General features: G+C 35.5%; 2 protein-coding genes across 10 annotated transcripts in view; one reads left to right on the top strand and one right to left on the bottom strand.

The window, feature by feature from the left end:
• Positions 1-8: 8 nt before the first annotated feature.
• LOC105321057 (phosphatidylinositol 4-phosphate 5-kinase-like protein 1) lies at positions 9-5,754 on the top strand. Of its 2 annotated transcripts, none has more exons than XM_011419240.4 (10): positions 9-94; positions 714-926; positions 1,306-1,371; positions 1,571-1,728; positions 2,114-2,182; positions 2,580-2,670; positions 3,705-3,800; positions 3,975-4,047; positions 4,397-4,553; positions 5,228-5,754. In XM_011419240.4, exons 2-10 carry the CDS (start codon positions 741-743, stop codon positions 5,676-5,678), a joined length of 1,347 nt encoding a protein of 448 aa, XP_011417542.3. In that variant the 5' UTR covers positions 9-94; positions 714-740; the 3' UTR covers positions 5,679-5,754. The 2 variants fall into 2 exon arrangements, with proteins under 2 accessions (XP_011417542.3, XP_065932331.1); XM_066076259.1 differs by lacking the exon at positions 9-94 and adding an exon at positions 98-195.
• A 1,750-nt stretch (positions 5,755-7,504) lies between these two features.
• LOC105331694 (myomegalin) overlaps positions 7,505-22,965 on the bottom strand; it is a 46,451-nt gene continuing 30,990 nt past the window's right edge. For 6 of the 8 annotated variants that reach the window (XM_034446062.2, XM_066076256.1, XM_066076253.1 and 3 more), the window contains 15 exons: positions 19,932-20,074; positions 17,622-18,748; positions 16,906-17,374; positions 16,575-16,662; positions 15,497-16,461; positions 14,564-14,964; positions 13,695-14,098; positions 13,302-13,417; positions 12,788-13,003; positions 12,360-12,512; positions 12,048-12,251; positions 11,547-11,719; positions 10,273-10,416; positions 9,826-9,964; positions 7,505-8,580 (listed from right to left, as the gene is read on the bottom strand). In XM_034446062.2, the coding sequence (XP_034301953.2) occupies positions 8,438-8,580; positions 9,826-9,964; positions 10,273-10,416; positions 11,547-11,719; positions 12,048-12,251; positions 12,360-12,512; positions 12,788-13,003; positions 13,302-13,417; positions 13,695-14,098; positions 14,564-14,964; positions 15,497-16,461; positions 16,575-16,662; positions 16,906-17,374; positions 17,622-18,748; positions 19,932-20,074 (4,885 nt within the window). In that variant the 3' untranslated portion in view covers positions 7,505-8,437. Of the gene's footprint in view, positions 8,581-9,294; positions 9,368-9,825; positions 9,965-10,272; positions 10,417-10,931; positions 11,322-11,546; positions 11,720-12,047; positions 12,252-12,359; positions 12,513-12,787; positions 13,004-13,301; positions 13,418-13,694; positions 14,099-14,563; positions 14,965-15,496; positions 16,462-16,574; positions 16,663-16,905; positions 17,375-17,621; positions 18,749-19,931; positions 20,075-22,965 lie in introns of those variants that run through there. The other 2 variants (XM_066076251.1, XM_066076257.1) reach the window with 2 other exon arrangements.

Here is a 22,965-nt window from a genome sequence, read left to right as displayed (position 1 = left end):
AAGTAAAACCAAAAGGTCCGAGAGGTTCCGATCGCGATGGTTGTTTACAAGTTGTCATGCACTGGAGATTAATGATACTGACAGTCAATAAAAGGTACGTACAACTGTAGCTAGACAGTGTCTGTGTCCATGTAAATATAAATATATGCAACATGAATTCAAGTTCTTGGTGGTTACCATATTTCCAACGTTTTTGTAAGTAAATAATGTTCAGCTGAAAAAATCGTTCATTTATGTAGGTCAGTTTAAAACTCAACAGTTTAAACAGTGTACATGTAATGAATGGAACAACTGAGTGGCAAAAATATTGGAAAATAACTCTTTTTAGCCTCCTGTGATTTTAGTAATGATTGGCAGCTAGACTGCTAGCTGCCAATCATTAATACCAAGCATTGCTAGAATGCTGATTACACCAGAGAAATCAATGTACAAGCAGACTGAATCTAAAGCTGAAGCAGCTAGCTGTGACTTTTTATGACAAATACAATTTAATTGTACGCCGAGTGCTCGATTTGAATGTGTCTGCACTCTGCATCATCACAACAACACAATTTCATGTAATCGATGTATTAATTTACAGACTTTGAATCACTATGAATATTAACTGACGTTTACTTTGTGGAAAAAAAATATTGACAGAACCCAAATACAAATGATTTAAAAATCATTCAAGGTTTTGTGGTATGTTAAGATCATGAGGGTATTTTTTACAGAGCCCGTTGAAATGACCTAGCTGAGACATGACAACACCTAGACGACAGTTTTCCAGATCGTTGGCAAATAACAGGTGGGTGAAGGTGTGGAGAAGATGGCAGAGGAAGGATGTGATCATCGTGAACGAGAACCACCGGCGCTACAGGGCGCTGGAATGCATCAGGGAAGGAATCAAAGACATGTTTGAGAAACATCCAGAGCTGGGTGTCAAGGTAAGGGTCATGAGTTACTTTGCATGCTATATTTCGGGTGTAATTAAAGTATATAGGTACATATATTGTAATAGGAGAGAAAGGTTAGTGGCTGGACTGGGAATCTGACATGAGAGTTTTCTTGTCAGAAGCTCTGCCACTGAGCTATCCAGAACATGGGTAGTGTATTCGAGAGTAGGAGATGGTTTTAAAATATACATCTTGCTATATGTCAACTAAAATACAGTGACAGATTGCTTGTTTCAATCACTGAAAAAAAGCACATGTTCAGGCATTTATTGTGGCAATATTTGAGATTATAGATACCCACAGTCTTTATAGCCTCAACTACTACACTCCCCCCTCTTTGATGTGATTTGAACTGTTCATTTTCTTGTAGGATAACTTGACGGAAGAAGATTTTTGCCATATACACAGTAAAACAATCAAGACTAGTCAAGGAAAGGTAAATAAATACTGAATAAGCTTCAGTATTTGTTGAGTTTTAAGTACGTATATTTCTTTGTGGCTGCCCATATATCTATCACTAATGAAATTTTAATTAATAGGTCATCATTGAGCTCATTTTAGTAATCAATTATTTTGTAATGTCAAAAGTTGAAAAAATTCACAATTTCAAATGCAATTTTTTTTCTTTTTTACAGAAATTCAAGTTCCGGAGCTATGCCAGTTCCGTGTTTGCGTGCATCAGGAGAGCAGTGTCGGTCTCGGACCACACGTTTTTGTCGTCAGTAGCTCCAGATGACCTGGAGTATATGGAGTTTGTAAGCAACTCCAGAAGTGGGCAGGATTTCTTTCTCAGGTAATTTGGTCTATTTAATTTAAAGGGGAATAACTTTAAATTTGACCGTGTTAATGTACCTAGGTAAGAAACACAATACACAATATCTTGATGGGGTTTTCTTTTTTGGAAAAATTATTGACCCTATAGGCCATTTGCTTTTCTATAATTTTTGTAAAATTCTTTTCTGCATTACGGGGTTTATGATTATTGTACAGTATGAGAATGGATTTATAACTTTTTAGATAGCTAAACTATAGCTGCTCTGATGATTTAAATTGTAGTTTATTGAATAGCCTTTTATCTTTTTATGCATGGTTTTCTTTTTTTCAAATTGATAAGGTTTTTTTTTAAAAGTACTATGATTTGCTATTTTTTAAAATTGATTGATTCATTTGGTTTGCAGTCATGATCAGCAGTTCATCCTGAAAACAGACAAGAAGTACTACTTGGAATTTTTCATGTCCATTCTTGGGTAATAAAAAGAAAAAACAGGGTTTTTTGTTCAGATCCTGTTGTGCCATATTCCATCCATAAACAGCATGCAATTACATGTACCACAAAATCGAGTTGACTTGCATTGTTTTTTATCCACTGGTTTTAAAATTATTAATTATTGCAACTCTTTGTCCTTTGAAAAAAATCTTCAACCAAATCTTCTCAAGACCTATATAGCACATAAAAAGTAGAGCAATTAATTCAAAACTGGGGGTGTCGTAAAGGGACATGTATTGCTTTAGCAGTCAATATCTCAGAATTTACTTGTTTTAAAATTTGGGGTGCCAATAGGGGATATGTATTGCTTATGCAATTCTCTCAGAATGCTTTAATGAAAGAGTCATTATATTTCATTTATTTTTCTTACATTACAGAGACTATCTGATGCATTTCCAGAACTACCCTCATTCTCTGATTGTCAAATTCTTAGGACTCTTTTCTGTGAATGTGTCAGGTCAACCCAAGGTAGGATTCTCTTTTAAAACACACAGAATGGAAAACAAGAGGGGTTTGTGGGGTTAGACCCCTGTTTGGAATTTACAAGGCTGTCTAATGGAGTACAGAGTAATTAATATTAATTTTGTTTGTTGCGTGACGCATCCCCAAAAAAAAATTCTGGAAGTGTGCGTGCATATAGAATATTGTTATGTTCCAATAACTAGAGTTTAATCGATTATATGCTCCTGAAGGTATATACACTCTTTAAGCTTGGCATGTATATTCAATGCAACTATAAAAGATTTATGTCTTTTTAAATGTACTCAGATGAAAGTGTAAATGATTATTTGTCAATGATTCATTGATTTACACAACTTTTAATTAACCCAAATGAGGATTGCAAAACATTTACCATAAAAATCATTCTGAATCAATATTTTACAATTGAATATTTTATCTAAATAAAAAAAATTGGGTAACTTCATTGTTATTGTAAATTAAAAGTGAATTACAATGTATTACTTTTGCAATTATCGCTGTAAACTGACTTCAAATGATTCGTTTCTATGGAGACGCATAGTAGTTTACATTCAATTGGATATAAGCTGAGGATTCCATCCCTAGCTTTTTGCTAAAAAATCTTTTATACCACTATTAACGCCACGCAGGTTATCGAACCCGGTGGTAACTCCGCTAATAATTTTGGACTTTAAATACTAAGAAACTGCGTTTCTTAAAACATTTTTTACAAAACTCTTTTTCAGACTAGTATTTTAATAAATAATATTTTGTTACAATTCTTTTAAACACTATTTAAATTTATGATAAGTTAAAATAATTGTTAAAAATAATGGGGCGTTTTGTTGATATTTTACAAGTAATCACGTTCAGAATATAAAAAATCAAAATGCATAAGGGAGGTAATATTGCATGCAAGCAAATTGCATAATCAATAATGTTGAAACTACTAGAGTACTGATTTAATCGATTTTATTTTTTATCCACCATGTCTCATCTAATTATCTCATGAACGTATGAATGTTTAATTCCATATATTTCAGATGTATTTTCTGGTGATGCAAAATGTATTTTTCCCTGTTGAGAGAATTGAATCCAGATTTGATTTAAAGGGTTGTCTTGGTGGAAGATATCAAAAAGTATGTGGGTTTTTTTTTATAAAATAATAAATTGTAGAGTTTTTCAGTTGCAAATCAAAGTGTAAATTGAGGTATAATGCAGATACATGTATTGTGATAATCTTTATTGCTAAATTATTATGAATCAACCTTTATTAATTAACATATTGATCACATATTTTGCTTTTTTCATAGCCCTACCCAGAGGAGAAAGGAGTTTTGCATGTTTTAAAGGATCAGAATTTTTACAATGATAGCATTGACCTAGGTGATTTAATTTATTAGCAATTTTTTAAAAACTTTTATTGAATAGTTTCTATATTACTAATTTGATTTAATGATAAAAATATTAAGTTTTGGTAGAGCTAATATGCATGTACTATATTCCTCTTTCTAAAAAGATTCAAAGATCTTTAATTTTTCACAATATTATCAAAATTCCAGTAGACAGAAATAAATTTAAATATTTTTAGCTGGATTAGGATTTTAACATAGTAATATCAACTCCAATAAAAACTAGATTTTCTAAATCATTTTGTAAGCATAGGAATGGTAGCAATACCAAGTCAGAACATCTATATACTTATAGATTGAAAAAAGGTCATTGTACATTTCAGGAAATCAGCGGGACTGGTTCCTACGACAACTACGCCATGACGTGAGTTTCCTGCGAGATCTGGGTGTACAAGACTACAGTCTTCTTCTGGGTCGCCACGAACTCCACAAAGACGACCAACAGAAGACATTTGTAGACCTTGTGGACAGAATGAGAAAGTATGTTAGCTTCTTTGCTATTCGTCCTATAAAGGGATCCTCGACACCCCTTGACTTCTTCTTTTTTATGACAGTACGTCACAACATAGGGATTTTAACGCATTGTGAAACCGTTTATACTGCTGCATAAGTTGTCTATCTCTGTGGCGCAATGGGTGTAGCTTCAATCTACAGACCGGCCCACAAGTTTTGAGTTCGAATACTGCATGGACTTTGTAAAATTCAAAAAGTTGATTTTTTCCCCAAAATTGATTTTTTTTTTCAGTCATTGTTAAGCTAGAAATCCAGATCTTTAAATAATTTAGAATAATTGGCATGTATGCAGAACTTTTTCCAGGTGTGTGGAGGACCCTTCAGAGATATTGATTATCTTATTTCTCATTTAACAAGCTGCGGTGCTTGAATGATTCTTTGCCATCTAATTTTTGTTATTCAATTTTTAAATAAAGTATACAATGTCAGAATACAGAGAGAGAGAGAGAGAGAGAGAGAGAGAGAGGGGGAGAGAGAGAAAGAGGGGAGAGACAGACAGATTTTATGAATTATTTAATTTGAAGTGTAAATTTGCACCTTTGATTAAAATTAAGGACCTAACATCTGTTATTTCATTATTTCTTTAAGTTAAATTAAATATCTCTCTCTCAAATAATCACTTAGATTTATTTTTCATTCAGGTCATACGCTAAACGCAAATCATCGTCCATATTGGACAAGGCTCGTGTGCTTAGTAATCAAGTTCACCATGCAGACGTCATAGAAGAGGAAGAAGGAGAACCCCCAACGCAAACTCAGGAAGAGGCTGGAGATAAAGGATTCACCGCCAGTAAACGCTGCTCAACCTTCACCAGTTTAGGAAGTCTCTTGGGTTCAACTTCCACCAAACTGGAAGATTCGGCCAATAGGAGGTTGCTTCTTTCAGAGTGCAAGAACCCGTTGCATGTCATCGACGGAACTCATTCAAGATATTATATGGGCATCATCGATTTCTTTACGCAATACGAGTGCAAACAACAGGTTGCTCGTGTCCTGAAAGTCTGCAAGAACTGTACGAGTGACCATTCCACTGTGCCACCTGATATCTACGCAGAGCGATTTCTGAGGTTTATTGAGGAGAGAACATTATAGATTTTAACACAAGTGTTATGTAATAGTTTACTCACTTTTGAAATTATTGTCTGTTAGTTAGTTAAGAAAATTTTGTTAACACCAGTATTTTTTAGACCACCATGTTTGAGAGATATTCTTATTTTTAAACCTTGCGTACATTATGTAATCCAACTTTTATTTGAGTGTGAGAAATTTTCACAATGAAGGTACGCAAGAGCCTTTAAATTTTTTTTTTTGCAAATATATCTTTTCCAAAGCCAGTCCTTAAATGTTCATTAACAACTTTCTGATTTAATCTTTGCTTTCAAAAAATTCAACGTTTAATATTTAGCAACTTGCTAATGCATCATTTATATCTAGTGTAGGTACATGTATTTGGAACCCGAGTGGGGTTTCTTTGCTGAACTTACTGTTGAAGAACCCGAGTGTTTTTTAATTCAACTTTTCAATTTTTTGAAGAAAATTATTTAAAAAAAATTTATTTCTGTAATTTTACCAGTATACTCATTGTTTTGTGATATCAGTAATGCTACTGACATGTATTTTAGTGCTAAGATTTTTACACTTGCGCTGTAAATAAATCATTTAAAATAGGTATGCATTTTAATTTAGTCCTTTTTCTTTTTTGAGATTTTAAGTTGGTTTTGCATAATAAAATTCAGGATAAATCAAAAGATCTGATTAATTTTTGAAATGAAGTGCAATATTTACCGGGGTAGGTTTATTTGCATTTTTTTTTTAAATTTAAAATCCAAGTTTGAAGCAATACGACAAACTAGCCACAGGTCTGTAGCTCGATCCAGGTCTAAAAAATTCAGATGGACAACCTGGATCCTAGGTCATCTATCCGAATTTTTTCAGACCGGGATCAAGCGACAGACCTGCAGCTATGACACAAACATGACAATACTACCGTAATTAGATGTATAGAAATCAACAATATTAAACTATATATAGATTTTGATTATTTCCTATCTTTGTGCGACATTAACCCGTAGGTGGATTTGAAGTGAATGCTGTAGTTTTTGCTGTTGCATATTGATTTATAATGACGTGTAAAGACTCTCTTTATTAATAAGACTTGCAAACTTGATTTTTTTTCCTAGGAAAAGATTAAAATGCATAAACTGTACAGTTTTTCCTTATGAAAATGATAGCAAATAATCATATGTTGTAGTATGAAAAAAACCCTTAGTCATTTCTTTTAAGATCTTGAATATTTTTTTTACATGTATTACAATTTGAAATTATGTTCTCTCAAACAAATCAATGTTTTCTTTTTGGGCTAAGTTGCACCACATTTTACATATTTCAATTGGTTTTTATTTTACATGTAATATAAAATATCCTCTTAATGAAGTTTAGTCCATTTTTTAATTCTTTTTTTTTTTTTTTTTGGGGGGGGGGTGTAATTTTTGTCCATTTAGAGATAAATGCATTAGAACAGTAGAACCCAATGTATCTTGTAAATGTTTGTCTGTCCACACTCTGTCTGAAAGATACAGACTACATTATCAAGGTACAGAATACACATCCTTTGAAGATACATTATCATAATTGGTAGAAACATTTAAAAAAAAACATCGGATCCTTTTGCAGAAAAACTGATTTCTGTGTTTCTATTTCTTTATCAATTTCAGAGGCTTTCATGATTAAATGTTAATATCAATTATATTTACCTCCTCTCCAAAAGCACTTTTAACTGTGCTTAAATACATGTACATGTACTTTGTTATTTTATTTACATCAATGCAAGGAGATAAATTACTGATTTTATAGTTCTAGGGTCTTCACAGCACACTAGTATTCGGAGATGTATAAAATAGCACAAAACAATGTCAAAATCAATTTTACACATTTTATTCCTTGAAGAGACCAATATTTTTGATTATCTGATTGAATAAATACATGTAGAGTATAATTTTCCCCCTTTTACAAATAAGTTAGTACAAAATTCTTCCCACTGTTTGAGCCTGCCATTTCAAATGACATCGCAACTGGACACATTAGCAGAACCATTTGAAAGCTCTGGCTAAATAAATTACAGGTTACAATGTATTGCACACAAAAATAAGTCTGATATTTATACATGAACAGGAAGACAACACTGTAATTATGACAAGAGTGGGTGTTACATTAATTCAACAAAAATATACATTCTTCAAATCAACAAAATGCTAACTGTATAATGTATATGCACATGAAAAAAAAACCAATGATGTTTTAAAATTGATCAATGCCATTGGTCCCTTATAATGAACATGACAAATGATTGAAGTGTTTTTGTTATTCTGTGGCAAGTGAACTGTCGTTTGAAGAAAAAAAATATACACAGATTCTCAACACAACATGCAGAAAAACAACATAAAAATAACATGTCAATCATTGGCACATTGGGTCAAATCACCAAAGCAAGCTTCAGAGATTCGGGTTTGAACCAGTTCATTCTGGTTCAAGTCACACGAGATGGATGAGCAATCGTCTGCTGCATGGCTTCATATAACATATATCAAGCATTTCTCATAATATACCGGTAAGCACAAGTTATGATATCAGGCAGTGACCTACATGTATACATGTACTCGCATTTTCTCATTATGAGTGTTGAATTGCAGGTATTTTTTCTTCTAATACAGTTTGTGAATACCTGTAAATCTAACACACTACACTGGGAACTTGTTCTGTCACAGTCAAAACACAAGGCGATACAAATGCTGCTATCATCAGACGATGTCCACATTTGAACACTGTATTGTTATCACATGACAAGCCCCCGATTACTTGTCTTTGCACACGGGAGGGTCACCACTGTACCCCCGTTTCCTCCGGCTGTCTTCCTGTTTCTCAGTCATCCCGTACTGTAGCAGGTTCTTCTCAAAGTTTCCACGGGCATGCACCATCACTTTGGTAGTCTTTTTTACTGCAAAGTTAGAAATAAACGTGTCACAAAAGTTGTTACCATGAAAGGCTTATTGCAGTGTTTAAATTGTTTTTAGGTGTGTGGGCGCGTTGGATTTTTTTCCCCTTTATTATCATGCTTTGCTAACATTTGTCTTATCAAAAATATATAATAGATTTGCGAACATTTGTCTTATGAAAAATATATAATTGATTTGCTAACATTTGTCTTAAAGTTTAAGATATTTAATCTAATATTATTTAAGAGGAAAGAGTTTAAGAGAAGAAAAAAAGAGATTCAGCTACTCTATATCTCTCTAATTATTTATGGAAATTTTAAAAAGTGTGATATGATGAGAATATCATGTGTTCTGAAAAAGCTTATAAAAAACAGTGCTAAAAATAGATGTTTTGTGTCAAATGATATAGAGGAAAATGGGGATACATGTCATTCATGGAACAGATTGAATAGATGACCCATCAAAATGTGTGTTCAAGCTGATGATTCTAGAAGCCACACACAAAAAAAGTAACTTAGTATGTACATGATATTAGAAATTAGTTTTAATGAAATCCATAAAAAATCAGAAAACAATTTATAAGATTAAGAAGCTAGAAATTTTGATAAAGATAAAAATTCAGAATTTGATGATGTTTAGTTTTGATGATAAAAATAAAATGGTGATGGGTGAACACACAGAAGAAAAACCAAGCGAGCAGAGATTTATCAACCAACCATGCTGTGCCGCCCGGAACCATGGCCAAGTTAAACTGACCAGTGGTCAATACACTCGTCAGTAACTTGTCGTCTGCAAAACGTCAATGCATGCATAATACAGAAAGAAATCATGAACTTCGAAAAAAAAAATTTTCTATGACTTTAAAAGTTTGATTTCTATCTTTTTTCTATTAAAAGTGGAGATAACTCTATCTCCTGCCACATATTTCCTGTCTCAATTTCAGTGTTTCATTTAAACAAATTGGAAAGCTTAACTTTTTTTTTTTCATTCAGCTACCATTATTCAATAAGGAAAATTTTCTCTTTATCTGGTCTTAAACTGTATTAAAAAAGAGAATTTTCTTTTCAAAATTAAGAACAAAATCTCAATTTCTTGCTTAGGGCAGAGATAACAGAAGACGGTTCATAATTAGCATATGCCTCTCATGAATAACTTTTCATGCTTTTAGAACTGAACTTGGTGATAAAACAAGACCATCATGCCACTACCCCTCCCCCTTCCTGTCATGCCACGCCCCTTCTACTCACATTGTCTGTAGATGAAGTCCTCCATGTTCTGTTTCTGCTGATTGGTGGCGTGAAGTCTCTCCTCCGCACTCTGTACAAACTGGCTCAGGAATGAGTACTTGGACTTGATGGCCAATAACTCATTCTTCAGAGATTCATTCTGCAGTAAAGATTTTTATTTAGCATTATTTCTCACACCAAAAAAGTTTTTGATAGTTTACGAAATTTTACTTGCAGAGCAGATGCTACTGAATAACTTTATAAAAATTTGAAGAATCCTGTCTCAAAAAGTAGCTCATACTACATGTACGGATGCTTTATATTTTGTTCAAATACTTGGTCATTGAGTCATTAATTATTTTGTCTTTAAAATTTAGGCAATTAAAATTTTGGAGCCAATATTTACAAAATATAAAACACATGGTAAAACAAAGAGGCATAATAGACGCAAAATGTTTAATATTCTACCTCAAACAGGAGCTTGGACTCGACGCCCTCTTTGGGGAGGGAGCTGGTCCAGAAACAGCTGAGAAGGGACTTCTCCTCGTTCAGACAGATCTTCAGGTTCTCCACACTGAGGGACAGCTCCTTCAGGGTGCTGTATTCCATGTTCTACAAAGCAATAGAAAGTGAGTCAGAATGGGAATTAAAATACAATACATGGCAATACTTTTAAAGTTCTTATGATTGGAATCCATAATTTTCAGAGAATTCAGGCCATTTTTCGAAATCATACAGTACGCGTCTTTAATGAGAATACAGTAACTTATCAAATAATGTTTTTTACATAACAGATGCACGGCCCATATCAACATTTCTACATGCACTAGTGTTCAATACCATAGAACCATAGCAAATGGATTTGAATGATGCAGTACCGGTAAACCTCAAATAAGGCAATACATATGGTACAGTATGTCTATGAATATGATAACCTGGCAAGCCATAAAAGTAAGGATATAGCATACTCATATACAAACATGCAAAAATAGATGGACACATACACATACTTCTAAAACTTTAAAAACCACATACTGGCATAGTAAATCAGTATTTACTCACTTTTACAGAATTTGGGCTCTTTTATACACCCAATACATGTATGTGAAGGCATTGATAGGAAAGAGCTTTTTAAATAAATATACATGTTATCAAATGGCTTTAGGGAGAGTTTATAACCAGTAAATGATCTACAGGATTTTAAGGTCACTTCTAAAATAATCAATTTTTTACATACTACACGGAAAATAAATAACATGACACCAGATGCCCCTGACTAAAAGCATGCTACTTGTATTATGCAACTTTTAAGGCATTACTTGTTTTTTTTTATTGTATAAATGTAAAATAAATCATTATACATGTATGTACTCATTCTGAACCAATACATAATGCATCTTGCATAATTCGGATCATGCAAAAATAATTAGTTGCTGTATAGACAAATTAATAAATAAATCATAGGTTTCAGGGTGATTATGATGCTTGAATACCAATAGCCAATTTACCTTGATGAACTGAAAAAAGGTGAGCAATGATTCAATTAATCATGATTTCAAATGGCATTCTTATAAAACAGAGCTAGTCACCTTTTAAACAGGACTTGACAAAAGAATTAAATGTGAAGACATTAACACCATTAACCTGCATTGACTTGAAGGCAATACCTCCACCACTGACAATAAATATAAATGGTAAAAAAACACACACACATGATGTGAGCGATTTATGAATAGACTTACCTCTCTTGGGGACATGTTTCGGAATATCTTCAGTCGTTCCTGAATGCGTGCCTCCATCCCTTTCAGTACGACAGAAGTCTCCCCACACTCCTTCTTCAGCTTCTCATAATCGTCCAGTTTTCCGATGGCAAACAAAGTCCGCAGATCTGAATCCACCCGATGAGAAGTCATTTCTGTGGTGGAAATAGAATTCAAAATGATTTCAATTATGTGTTCAATATTTTCACAATACAAAACTATATCAGAGTTTTGGCATAAGTCATGCATCAGTAAATCTTGATTTCAAGCAAGACAGTTGAGCAAAGCATATGAATCTTTTTCATGTTCTAAAATCATTATCATTAATTTTCATGATGTATTATTGTATAACATATTATTGTATAACATAAGGCTATAATGAAATTTTCCTTTTATCTACTCTTGGCAATTTCTGCTACATTTTACCAGAATATATAACCATTATGTTGACATTTTTTAAATGATGATAAGCTATTATCTTACCAGCCACAAAACTTGGTGGGTCGTCAACATGGTAGGAGAGGTTTCCATCAGAGTGGTGGAGCTTGGTGGACATCACACTAAGGTCGACCCTGTCAAGTGTTCCACCAGGACTGGACTTACTCTTCATGGCCTGCAAGGGGTTATCAGCCGTCAGCGGCCACGTGGAAATTCCGAATCCAGGTTTCCCAAAATTTGATGAAGTACCTGCGTTGACCATAGAGCAAGATTTTATGCAAATACTGGAGCTATTTTTAAAATCAAAAAAGGTAAAAAATGCTATAAGTACTTTTTTTTTTTTGAAAAGTTTCATACCTGAAGCACAGTCACTGATACAGGAATCCTGGGACACGCTGTTCATAGAGTCGTGATCAGCAGTGCCCCTCATGATTTCCACTGATTCATGGCGGACTTTGAATCCACCTGACATCTGCTCCGTACTCGGCAGTCCGTCAGGTGCATCTGTACCTAAAATATAAATGAGTCTTTACTGAAATTCAGCTCCGTGAAATGCCTGAAATCATTTATATATATATTGATCCCTCAGACAAAACTGTAGTAAGGTATGAACAGTACTTGAAAAAAGTTAAAAATTAAATAGTGTCATTGCTTCACAAGGTTAGCCAATAAACAGCTGAGAGAAATTAAAGTAAGGCATGTACTTTACATGAGAAAAGGAACAAATAAGCGAGTGACCCAACAGATTTACAGGTTTAGACAATAGAGAGTGGAGAGGAGTTTACCCTGTGAGGTGACGGGGCTTGGGTCCTTGGCGTAGTACACGTTGGTCATGGAAACTCTCTGTCGCTGGTTCTTGGCCACCAGGTGTTCCTCCAGCTTCTTCCTCAGCTCGTTGTTCGTGTCTATACACCTCTCCAGCTGACTTCTAAGATGGCGGATCTCCGTCAAGAATTCCCTCATGTCAAAGCCACCGCTTTTCCCATCTCCATTGCTCCAGCCTACCACAAAATACAGTATACAGATAATAAGATGTAAGGAGAAATTATAACATCAACCCAAAATGGATCACCCAGAAACAACATTTCTTCATACTTGTACATATATTATCCGTTTCTATGTGTCAGCAATCAAATTAAAATTAACAAAGATATGTCAATCACAAAAGCTTCACAGAGGCTTGATTATACAAAAATTGCTTTTATCACAGTCTAGACATGTCTCCTTGACTCAATTTATCTAACTATCTAAAGACATAGAGGACTGGAGAGAAGAGGAGGTTTGTCTGGAACATCTTACCTTGATTTTCTGTGTTCTCCAGCTTTTCATACACACTCAATTCTAGTTTAAGGGTCTTATTCAAATCTTTGTTTTCCTGGACTTGATCTCTCAATGTTCTCATCTCCTCCTTCAATCTGAAATAATACACAGGGTTTTCTTTTATATTGACTAACATGAACAGTCATTGTAGAGACTATATGTAGAACACATTTAACAGAAATCTTTCTTTTGAAAATCTTCAAAATAAACATAACAAATTTATTTGTTTGTAAACTGACACAAAAAGAATACACATAAAATTAACAATGTAACAAAAAATTGCAACCAAAAACTATTGAAATATTGCAAAAATTAAGTCTAGATATATCATGTATGATGTAGCCTTTAGTTCTACTGTGACAGCGAACTCACCTTTTGATCTCCTTAGCCGATTTCTTCAGATTGTCGTCCAGCCGGTCTCGGATCTGCTGCAGCTTGTAGTTGGTCTTGTCTTTCTCGGTCAGCCATTGTTCCTGCTGCTTCATCTTCTTGTTCTGGGAGCTGACTGTTTTCTCCAGCCTCTCCATCTGCTCTCTCAGACCCTGGGCCTCCTTCCTCCATTGCTCTGCTGACTCCTCATCTGTGGTGGTGGTGGCAACCCTCTGTAGCTGCTGGAGTTTGGCGGTGGTGCTCTCTAGCTCCTCCTCCAGCGAGCGGTAGGTCTGGTCTTTCTGGTTGATCAGCTCCCGCTGCTTGTCTATCTGGAGGTCCTGCTGATGTAGAAGCTCATACTGCTTTTCCAGTGTTGACTCTTTCACAGATAATTTATCCTGTACCTATATGAAAAGAAAAATCAAATTTATCAATACAAATTACATTTCATATCAAACATACAAATTTGAGTTACATCACATCAACCACAAGAAATATTACTTTAATTTACTTTTTTTACAAAAAAAAAATCTTTAAAATTTAGAAGGTTGAATACACCACTAGTGCAATAAGTAAAGACACTAATTGTTGATCTGTACTGACCTGAGCAAGCTTTACAGACCGGAGCGAGCTGTACTGACCTGAGCGAGCTGTACTGACCTGAGCAAGCTTTACAGACCTGAGCGAGCTGTACTGACCTGAGCAAGCTGTACAGACCTGAGCAAGCTGTACAGACCTTAGCAAGCTGTACTGACCTGAGCGAGCTGTACTGACCTGAGCAAGCTGTACAGACCTGAGCGAGCTGCACTGACCTGAGCAAGCTGTACAGACCTGAGCGAGCTGTACAGACCTGAGCGGGCTGTACTGACCTGAGCGAGCTGTAGCTCCTGTTTTTGGATGACCTCGTACTGCTCCTTCAGCTTGGACTCCTGCTGGTGCAGACTCTCCACCTGCAGCTCCAGCTTGTCCCTCAGCTGTCGCATCGTCTCGTCCTGCTTCTCGATCCGCCTCTGCTGTACCACCAACGTCTGCTGATTGGACAGCTTCAGCTCCTCCTTCTCCTTCAGGATTTCGTTGATTTTCTCGTCTTTTCCCGTGATGACTGTTTTGGATTCGTGGATGATCCTTTCTTTTTCGCGGATGATGGTGATTTTCTCTGTGATGCAGTTTTCCTTCTCTCGTAACTGAGCCTTTAGCTTGTCAATGGCTCTCTGTAGTTCGTTGATGTGTGCTTGGTGTTGGGTGTACATGTAAACATTAGTGGTGTTATCTGGTAAAAACAAAGATTAAAATCTCAGTAAGTATTCACATTAAATAAATATTAATTACCCTAATCTCTCACACCTAATACACTTTTTTAGAATACTACAGACAAATTTTTTTAAAGTGCATTGTTAAAATCATGCCTTGCATTCAAAACTTTTACATTTCTTCAAACTTATCTCCCTTTATCAGTGTTCTATTATATCTAGCACATATTGTTACTTATGTACACCTATTTTAATCCTTTAAGCATGATTAACTGTTTTATGTCATTCTTTTATATCCCTTTGTATGAGGCAACATAATAAAAGAAAACACAAAAAATTTATTTGCCAGATATTACATCGGAAAGGCTTAGTTGTTATGTCATTGGGGGAAAACACTGCTTATAATAATTGACTACACTAACCCTACAACTAAAAATAACCTATAATATATCAAATAGCTGAAAGTCCTTGGGGCCCTTGAACCACACTAACTTTGTATGAGATTCATAAGAAGTACAGATACACTTTTGAAGAGAATTCTGTAAAACATACTTGATGTATGGGACTCCTCCATGTCCTGCTGTAGTTTCTGGCTCAGCTTCTCGCTGTCTTTGAGCGATTTCTCCAGCTTGATCCTCAGTGCTCGGATTTCAGACAAATGTTCTCTCAACAGATCACTGTCATCTGTCGATTTTCGAGGAGACTTCCTCGGGGAACTCTTTATCCCCACTGACGAACACAAATTTTCATAAGCCTCAAGTTCATCCTTCAGAGTCTTGTTTAGATCCTCCATCACATTTAGGCGGGATTTCAATTGATGAACCTCTTCTGATTGAACAGTCGTACTCCTGTTCATGAAACTTGAACGCTGTGTCACACGAGTGTCGTCCAGCTCACTGAATTTACTGACATCCTCGTAGAAGTTCTTATTTTCCAAGAACGACATTTCACTATGTCCATTCATAGAAAGACTTTGCTCAAACATGTCTCTATCGGCAAACCTTGCATTACCGTACAAACGCTCATCCGAACAAAAACCAAACATCCCGTAAGGAACGTTATCCTTCCTTCCCGAATCCACTTTATCCATGTCTCGGATACGGTCTCTCCGGGAATGCACATACCCCTGCGTATGAGTCGAAGTCACCGTGGTGTCCTGCACTTCGATGTCATCAGATGACCTTCGGGAACTCTGAGTCATACCACTGCCGTGCCTGACTTTCTCTATGGATGTGTCCTGCTCCCCTGCCAGTCTGTTGGAGGTCTGCGAGGAGGGGGACAGGCTGTCTCTCAGGAATCCCTCCCTGGGCCCTTGCCGACCACTCTCAAAGACATTTCCGTCAGCAGCACTGGTGCCTGACGTGGATGAACCCTTTCCACAATCCTGCCAGGTTAACAACTGTCTCTGGGCGATCAGTAGGTTGGTGTTAAGTCGACCGATGAAGGATTTCTTCTCTTCTAGTTCTTCCTTCAATGATTTGATTTCTGCTTCCTTGGACTCCAATTCTTCTGCAAGCCTAAAAATCACAGCAAAATATTAAGCAACAAATTCCAGTAATTGCAGGTTTTACTATGAATTGAGTTTTTTTCCTATTTAGTTTGTTTACTTAAGGTGTATAAAATTCCTCACCTTTTTGCTTCTTTCTTGGGCGACTTCACAGGTGAGTGATTGCTCTGTGGAGGACAACCTTCATTTCCAGAATCATCACTGTCAGAATCTGTATGTGCAAGAAACATTAAAGATACAATGTATGTTAATTAAATCAACCTACACATTGATTCAATTACTAACGAAAACTAATGCAATCACATTCACCCAAATTTGCAAGAGCCACAAGAAGGCATCAATCCAATCCAAGGACTTCCCTATATCTTAAATGTTCTTATCTATTAAATCTCATTGCTTCAAAAATACTGATTTATTGAGAAGCTCAATTAACTAATCAAATATTAAAATGTACCCAGGATGTGAGACAGTGACTTGGCCACTTTTCTAGTCTGCTGGACTTTCTGCTTGATGCTAGCATACTGTCCCTCCCCGTCTCTCAGCCCCTCAAGAACTCCACTCAGATCCCCCAGCCATTGGTTTAACTGCACACAGGAGTTCTGAGAATCACACAACCTTCTCCTCAGACCAGCTATTTCGTCTCTCTGCAGTTCCAGCACCTCCTGCATTGATGAGCCCTGGTATGACTTCAGTTGCTTTTCCAGGGAGTCGATGGCCTCTCTGCTCTGTCCAAGCTGGGTTTTGAGCTCGGCAATGACTTGCTCTGAGTTCTGCTGGGCCGAGATCTTCTGCTGTAGTTTGGAGTTGTTGTCCTTGGTCTCCTGCAAGTCCTGCTGAAGCACAGATATTCTCTCCTGGAGGTTGACCAGTGTCTGGGAGGGGAGCAGGGTGTCCTCCTGGGACCCCTCACTGCTGTCGCTACCCTGCAACACAAAACAGCAATAATGTACAATTCCTGTCAGTTCATAATTAGTTCACATACACACACACACCCTCTTTTCAGAATTATTTAAAAACGAGTCATATTTGTTGCTACATCAATTCAAAATTCTCTGTATTCTTTGTCATAAAAGAATTTGAAACATAATTCAGCTCACTATTTTTTTTATCTGTATGAAAAAAAATTATCAATGAGTAAACTATAATAGTAGTAGCTGACTACACTCTTACATGTCTGCTTTGTCCATTAGGTTGGTTAATGTCGATAGAATGGAGGTGCTCAATGGACATTGCTCTTTTTCGGACGGGGATTTTGGAGGCAGTTGCCATGGCAGCAGCAAGATTAGTCTCGCTATGAGATCGGCTGACACACGGACTCTTGGCCACCAGGCCGTGCTCCTGGAGAATGGCCTTGTAGTGCTTCATCTTCTGTGTTTGTATTCTAACCGTCCCCTCTGTGGCCTCTAGTTTAGCTTCCAGGTCACTGATTCTATTTTTAGACTCGGATAACATTTCTCTTAGGATTTCAGGTTTTTGTAGATGTAGTTGATCTCCATTCATGGGATGGCCTGGTTTGTGGGGTCGAGGTATCTGACTTGAGTTCTTTTTATTCTGGCATTTCAAGTCCAATGATTTCGGTCCCAAAGCTGGAATCAAGCCACTCCAAGCCACAGTTTGACTGTGTTTATCTAATTTTTCCCTTTGCATTCTCAAAGAATTATTTATCTGTTCTTGCAAGCAAGATACCTTCTCCATTGCATTTTGATAATCGTTCTTCAATTTCACATTTTCTCTTTGAAGATCAAACATATTTGGAAGTTCAGAATATTTACATGGACTGTTCTCCTCTAAACCAAACTTCTTTCTCAACACTTTCAAATCACTCTCTACTGCAGACAACTTGCTCTGCAAACTCTGAACCTCCATTCTGAGATGGGGAACACTGTTAAAATCATCCTCATTCTTTCCAGGAATTTCCCGAGCATTCACTCTCTGCGACAGATTCAACCTCTCCTGAAGCTCCTCTTTCTCGTGTGACGATATATCGAGCTGCTTCTGGATTTGTCGGATATAGCGCCTCAGCATAGGAGCACTCATGTCCGACAAGGTCTGCCGATTCAGAGGAACGTCAAACTCCGGCGAGGACGAGGAACTAGTACTGGAGGACATGCTCCAGCGATTCTCACTGCGTGGGGAGGTCTGCACCCCCTCATGCAGCATATCGTGGTCCCTGTGGTTGTACTGGATGTCGTACAGCTGAGCCAACAGGGTGTTGTTCTCATGCTTCTTCTGCTCCAGTTCTCTCTTCAGTCCATCCAGGTCAGAGGTCAACTCACTCACCATTCCAGTCGTGTAATCTATGAACAAAAACCCGACGACAAAAAATTATTGTCATGTTAAGTAACAGAAACTATGGACTCTTTTGCATGAAATCGTCATTATAATCATATCTTTAAAGTCCTAAGGCAAAAAAAGGAAATCTTTCAATCCCTGATTTTTACTTTCCAGAGATTTATTCAGATATTTCCTCTGTCAAAAGCTAAATATCCAGAAAAGTGGCCTAACTAAAAGCCCATCTGCTCCGATTAAAAGGTCAGTGGTGTTTAAGTTTCTCTTATCCCTCTCCTAACAAACTAATTATTCCTATACAGAGAGAGCAGGAGAGATAAATACTTATCAGTGTGTTGTACTTTAACCAATTTCTTTTCTCTACTTTAAATCCTCTTATTTGTTGGAGTGATAAGTCGTTCATGTAATATTCTCCAAATTTCTTTAAATGCATGTATCATAGCAATAATCTGTTTAAAATGCTACCCCCTCCTCCCCTCCACATGACTATGCAAGTTCTATACAGTTTTACATATTCTTCATAAATTTTATCGCAATATAAAATTTATTTTCTCTGTCAGTTTTTGTCAAATTAAAGTCCGACTTTTCCAAGATTCGTTAACATTTACTAGGGTTTGTATTAATGGATTAATCTTGTCACAGTTTATGGTCAAAGTATTCTGAAAAAACCACCGGTCACTAAGAATAAATGCAGGTGTCAATTAAGTGTAATCAAAGTGGTAGGTTAAATAGGTGAAGGGTTTATTAAATAAATGCTCTTTTCATCTTTAAGTGGCCACTTGTTAGAAATATCATTACAATAAATTAAAAGAACATTTTAAAAATCCGTAAACATTAATGAAGAGGCAAATTAAAACCTTTTTTATCTTTTTTTTTAATATATCTATGTTGCAGATAAATATTTACAAACAAAGTGATAAAATGATCTATAAAATATTTTTTTAATTAACTCTTAAAGCTGCTTAGTTTTTCATAGAAATAAAAAATCTCAATATTACAGGGTAATTAAAAAAAACTTGTGTTTACTATAATAAACATATAACACTGAAAAATATTCTCATTTCCAATTTCTTTAAAAGGACCAGTTAAAAAAAAAAAAAAAGGAACGATGCTTAAACTAAACCAACATTTTTCAATAAATCATTATTAGCCTTTCATAATGCAAGCTGAATGAAGAAAAGGCAGACTTACCATCACTGAACTTCCTTTTATACATTATGTACTGCTGTTGCAAGTTGGTTGTCATCTTGTTGTTCTTATCCAGAACGGTCTCCAATTCTTTTCGCAAATCTTGCACTTTTTTCAACTCTGTCTCCACCTCATTATCAAATGCACTGAAAAAAGGTAAACTGGAAAATAAGTTTACATGAAAAAAAAATAATTCTGGCCACTAATAGGACCCTTCTGAGTTTATTAAATGCACAAATTGCTTTCTATAATACTAAAACCCCAGCAATCTTCAAGTACTCTTTAAACTGCTCTCCGATTGGCTGATATAAATACACACAGACCTGAGAACTACGGACCAGTAGCATATTAGACAGCCGAACGCCTGGTACCTTCATTTTTCAAAGAGAGCCTTGATCATTAACAAGATTATCTTATAAACTGCCACAATATTAGTCTAGCACTGGACTGCACCATTGTTCTGAAGATGACGTGCATGAATTTGTTTAGCTTAAAATCAAGCCATTAAAACTGACCAAAGCCATTAAACACTTAAAAACTGTACACCGAATTGTCCGTGTGTGATCGCTCAGAAGAATCTCTTCGCTTGCTTTAACCCCCATAATGCAATATGATAGGATTAAAATGCAATAAAATAATGATTCAAAAATCCTTATTTTGCTAATGCCATTAACCTTAATCTTTAGTCACATCAACCACAATGGTAATGTACAAACAAGGCTACTTGTTCATGATGATATGAATAATATTTACAAAGACCTTAAAATAATACAATTCAAAAAGGGGGAATACTTTTTCAATGCATTAACTTTCCTTCCCTCCAAAATACAGACTGTCTTTTAAAATCTCAACAAATAAAAATATCAATTATCTTTCCATCCATTTTTATTGTAAAAAACATAAAAATCTAATACCCATCTAGTCTCATAAAATTCAATTATAATTTGTCCATTTAATATTTCATAATTTTACATGAGCTTTGCATATTTATTAAATTTTCAACATATTCCATTAAGTTTATTGATGAAACTTATGAAACTGAGGATTTACTAGAAAGAAAAACTGAAGTTTGCAATCAGTGCACGTCAACAAAAAGCAGGATTACTCTAAATGCAATTTCATGGCCACTTGTCAACATGTCAACAAAAAGCAGGATTACTCTAAATGCAATTTCATGGCCACATGTGCCATGAACTTTGCAGACACATCAAATTTTCTACACATTACATTAAGTTTATGTATTAAATTCTTCTAAACAATACACTAATGAAAGTAAAAATATTTTCTCTGCATAATCATTTGGAGGGGTGGGGTTTTTTTTTTTAATCTTTGGTCAGTACAATGTTTAGAATTCAGTGAGTTTGAAAGTAATACATTTCATCATAAAGTTCAACTTAATAACAAGGTGTCAGAGAGTTCATGTGATATAAGTAAGAAAGTGTAGGAATCGGCAAATACTACATGAAAGCTAATTTAACCTTGATTTTAACAATAAGATGAATTTATCTTTGGTCAATTAAATTTGTTGGCAGACTAATGCACACACATGCATATGCTTGGGCAAAATGTTTTTGAAACAGAGGTTCAGTGAAACCTAAAGACCAATTCCTGAAATCTCATTAGATTAGCAGATTTTAATTAAACTGAAAAGTCGCAATCTGCTGCACTGAAAGCCAATCAGATTAATGTGGAGACATTGTTTGCTGGGAAATAATGTATTATCCCTCTGTTGCTCTTGTTGCACTTGAATGTGCATTGAATGCAGGATCTTATGCTGGCAGGTTTTATCCTGAAGGTATTACATGTACTTTAAATCATAAAAATATTCACTCAAAGGTCGTCAACTTTCACCTAATAGTATTCTTTATTAAGACAGATCCCAATTAATGGTAACTCTTCAATTACACGATGACAGAAAAAAATATTAATTTTTTACCATGAAAATTGAATACCTGGTATCCTATTGCCATAGCTCTTCTAACCCTTGTCCACTGCATTCAATGTTCAAGTTCAATCATTTTGCCTTTATTCACACAACATTGGACAGACAGACAGTCAGATGGACAGGCCTCTTACATCTGAACACACAAGAGCTAGAGCACCACTGAACAAGAAATTACTTCTGCCAATAGAAACCTGCCCTATTCACACTGCATGTTGTCATAAAGTTTAACTCAAATTCTGTCAATCCATTATCTCAGTGCCAAATTCAGGCTTTTCTTGTTAGCGGGGAATTTGAACCACCTGTTCCAATGGTGTCAATGTCTTCAAAATGCTACCATGAATTGTCTGTACTCTTAAGGGCATTATAATCCACATAACCCCCTGTTTTGACCACTAATATAAAAACAACTATTCTCCACTGACACCTGCTACCATTTTCAAGTGCAAGTTAAATATGACTTTCTTTGTCCTACAGCAAATTTAATGTGATTTGTTCCTAAGAGTATCCATACCTGACACTTATCCCGGGAAGCATGTACAAATATAAACTAGCTGACTTGATCCTCTAATACACAAACAGCCCATTCCAAAGATCATTAACACATACTGAGAGGGCTTGTTGGGGATCACACTCAAACACAAAATTACAAATTAATCTTTTGGCTCAGTGTTTTGTTTTTTTTATCATTTGATATATTAAGTAAATATAATGGATAAAAAATCCAAGGATAAACTAAATGTTACCATGACTTGCAAATTTCAATAGTGACTAAGAACAAGGTACAGTATTTTCCCATTTTAAAGTGATTTTATGATATATCACACAAAAATAAACATGTTAACTTTTATTTATACAAGAATACCTTAAATTTAGAAATTAATCTATACACAATTACTGCATTGGACTTTAACATGGGCAATTGTGACATCATAAAAAGTTCCATATCATGCATTTTTCTTAAAACTTTTAAGAACAAAGACAACAATTTTTCAGTAGTTTTATGAACAGGAAACTATTTCTGCAGCCATCACCCACAATGATATTCACATTTTAAATCAATTATGGGATTTCACATCAAATACATTCATTTGT

This window comes from Magallana gigas, chromosome 2 (genome assembly GCF_963853765.1).
Source record: "Magallana gigas chromosome 2, xbMagGiga1.1, whole genome shotgun sequence".
NCBI classification, from domain to species: Eukaryota; Metazoa; Mollusca; class Bivalvia; order Ostreida; family Ostreidae; genus Magallana; species Magallana gigas.
Note: the sequence above shows the minus strand (reverse complement) of the source record. Positions and strands in the feature narration are given on the sequence as shown.

Excerpts from the sequence above, each read along its gene's own strand:
- LOC105321057 (XM_011419240.4), top strand. The coding sequence starts at position 741 with ATGACAACACCTAGACGACAGTTTTCCAGATCGTTGGCAAATAACAGG. Across the intron at positions 1,372-1,570 it reads TCAAGACTAGTCAAGGAAAG|AAATTCAAGTTCCGGAGCTA; the intron begins GTAAATAAATAC and ends TCTTTTTTACAG. Across the intron at positions 2,183-2,579 it reads TTTTTCATGTCCATTCTTGG|AGACTATCTGATGCATTTCC; the intron begins GTAATAAAAAGA and ends CTTACATTACAG.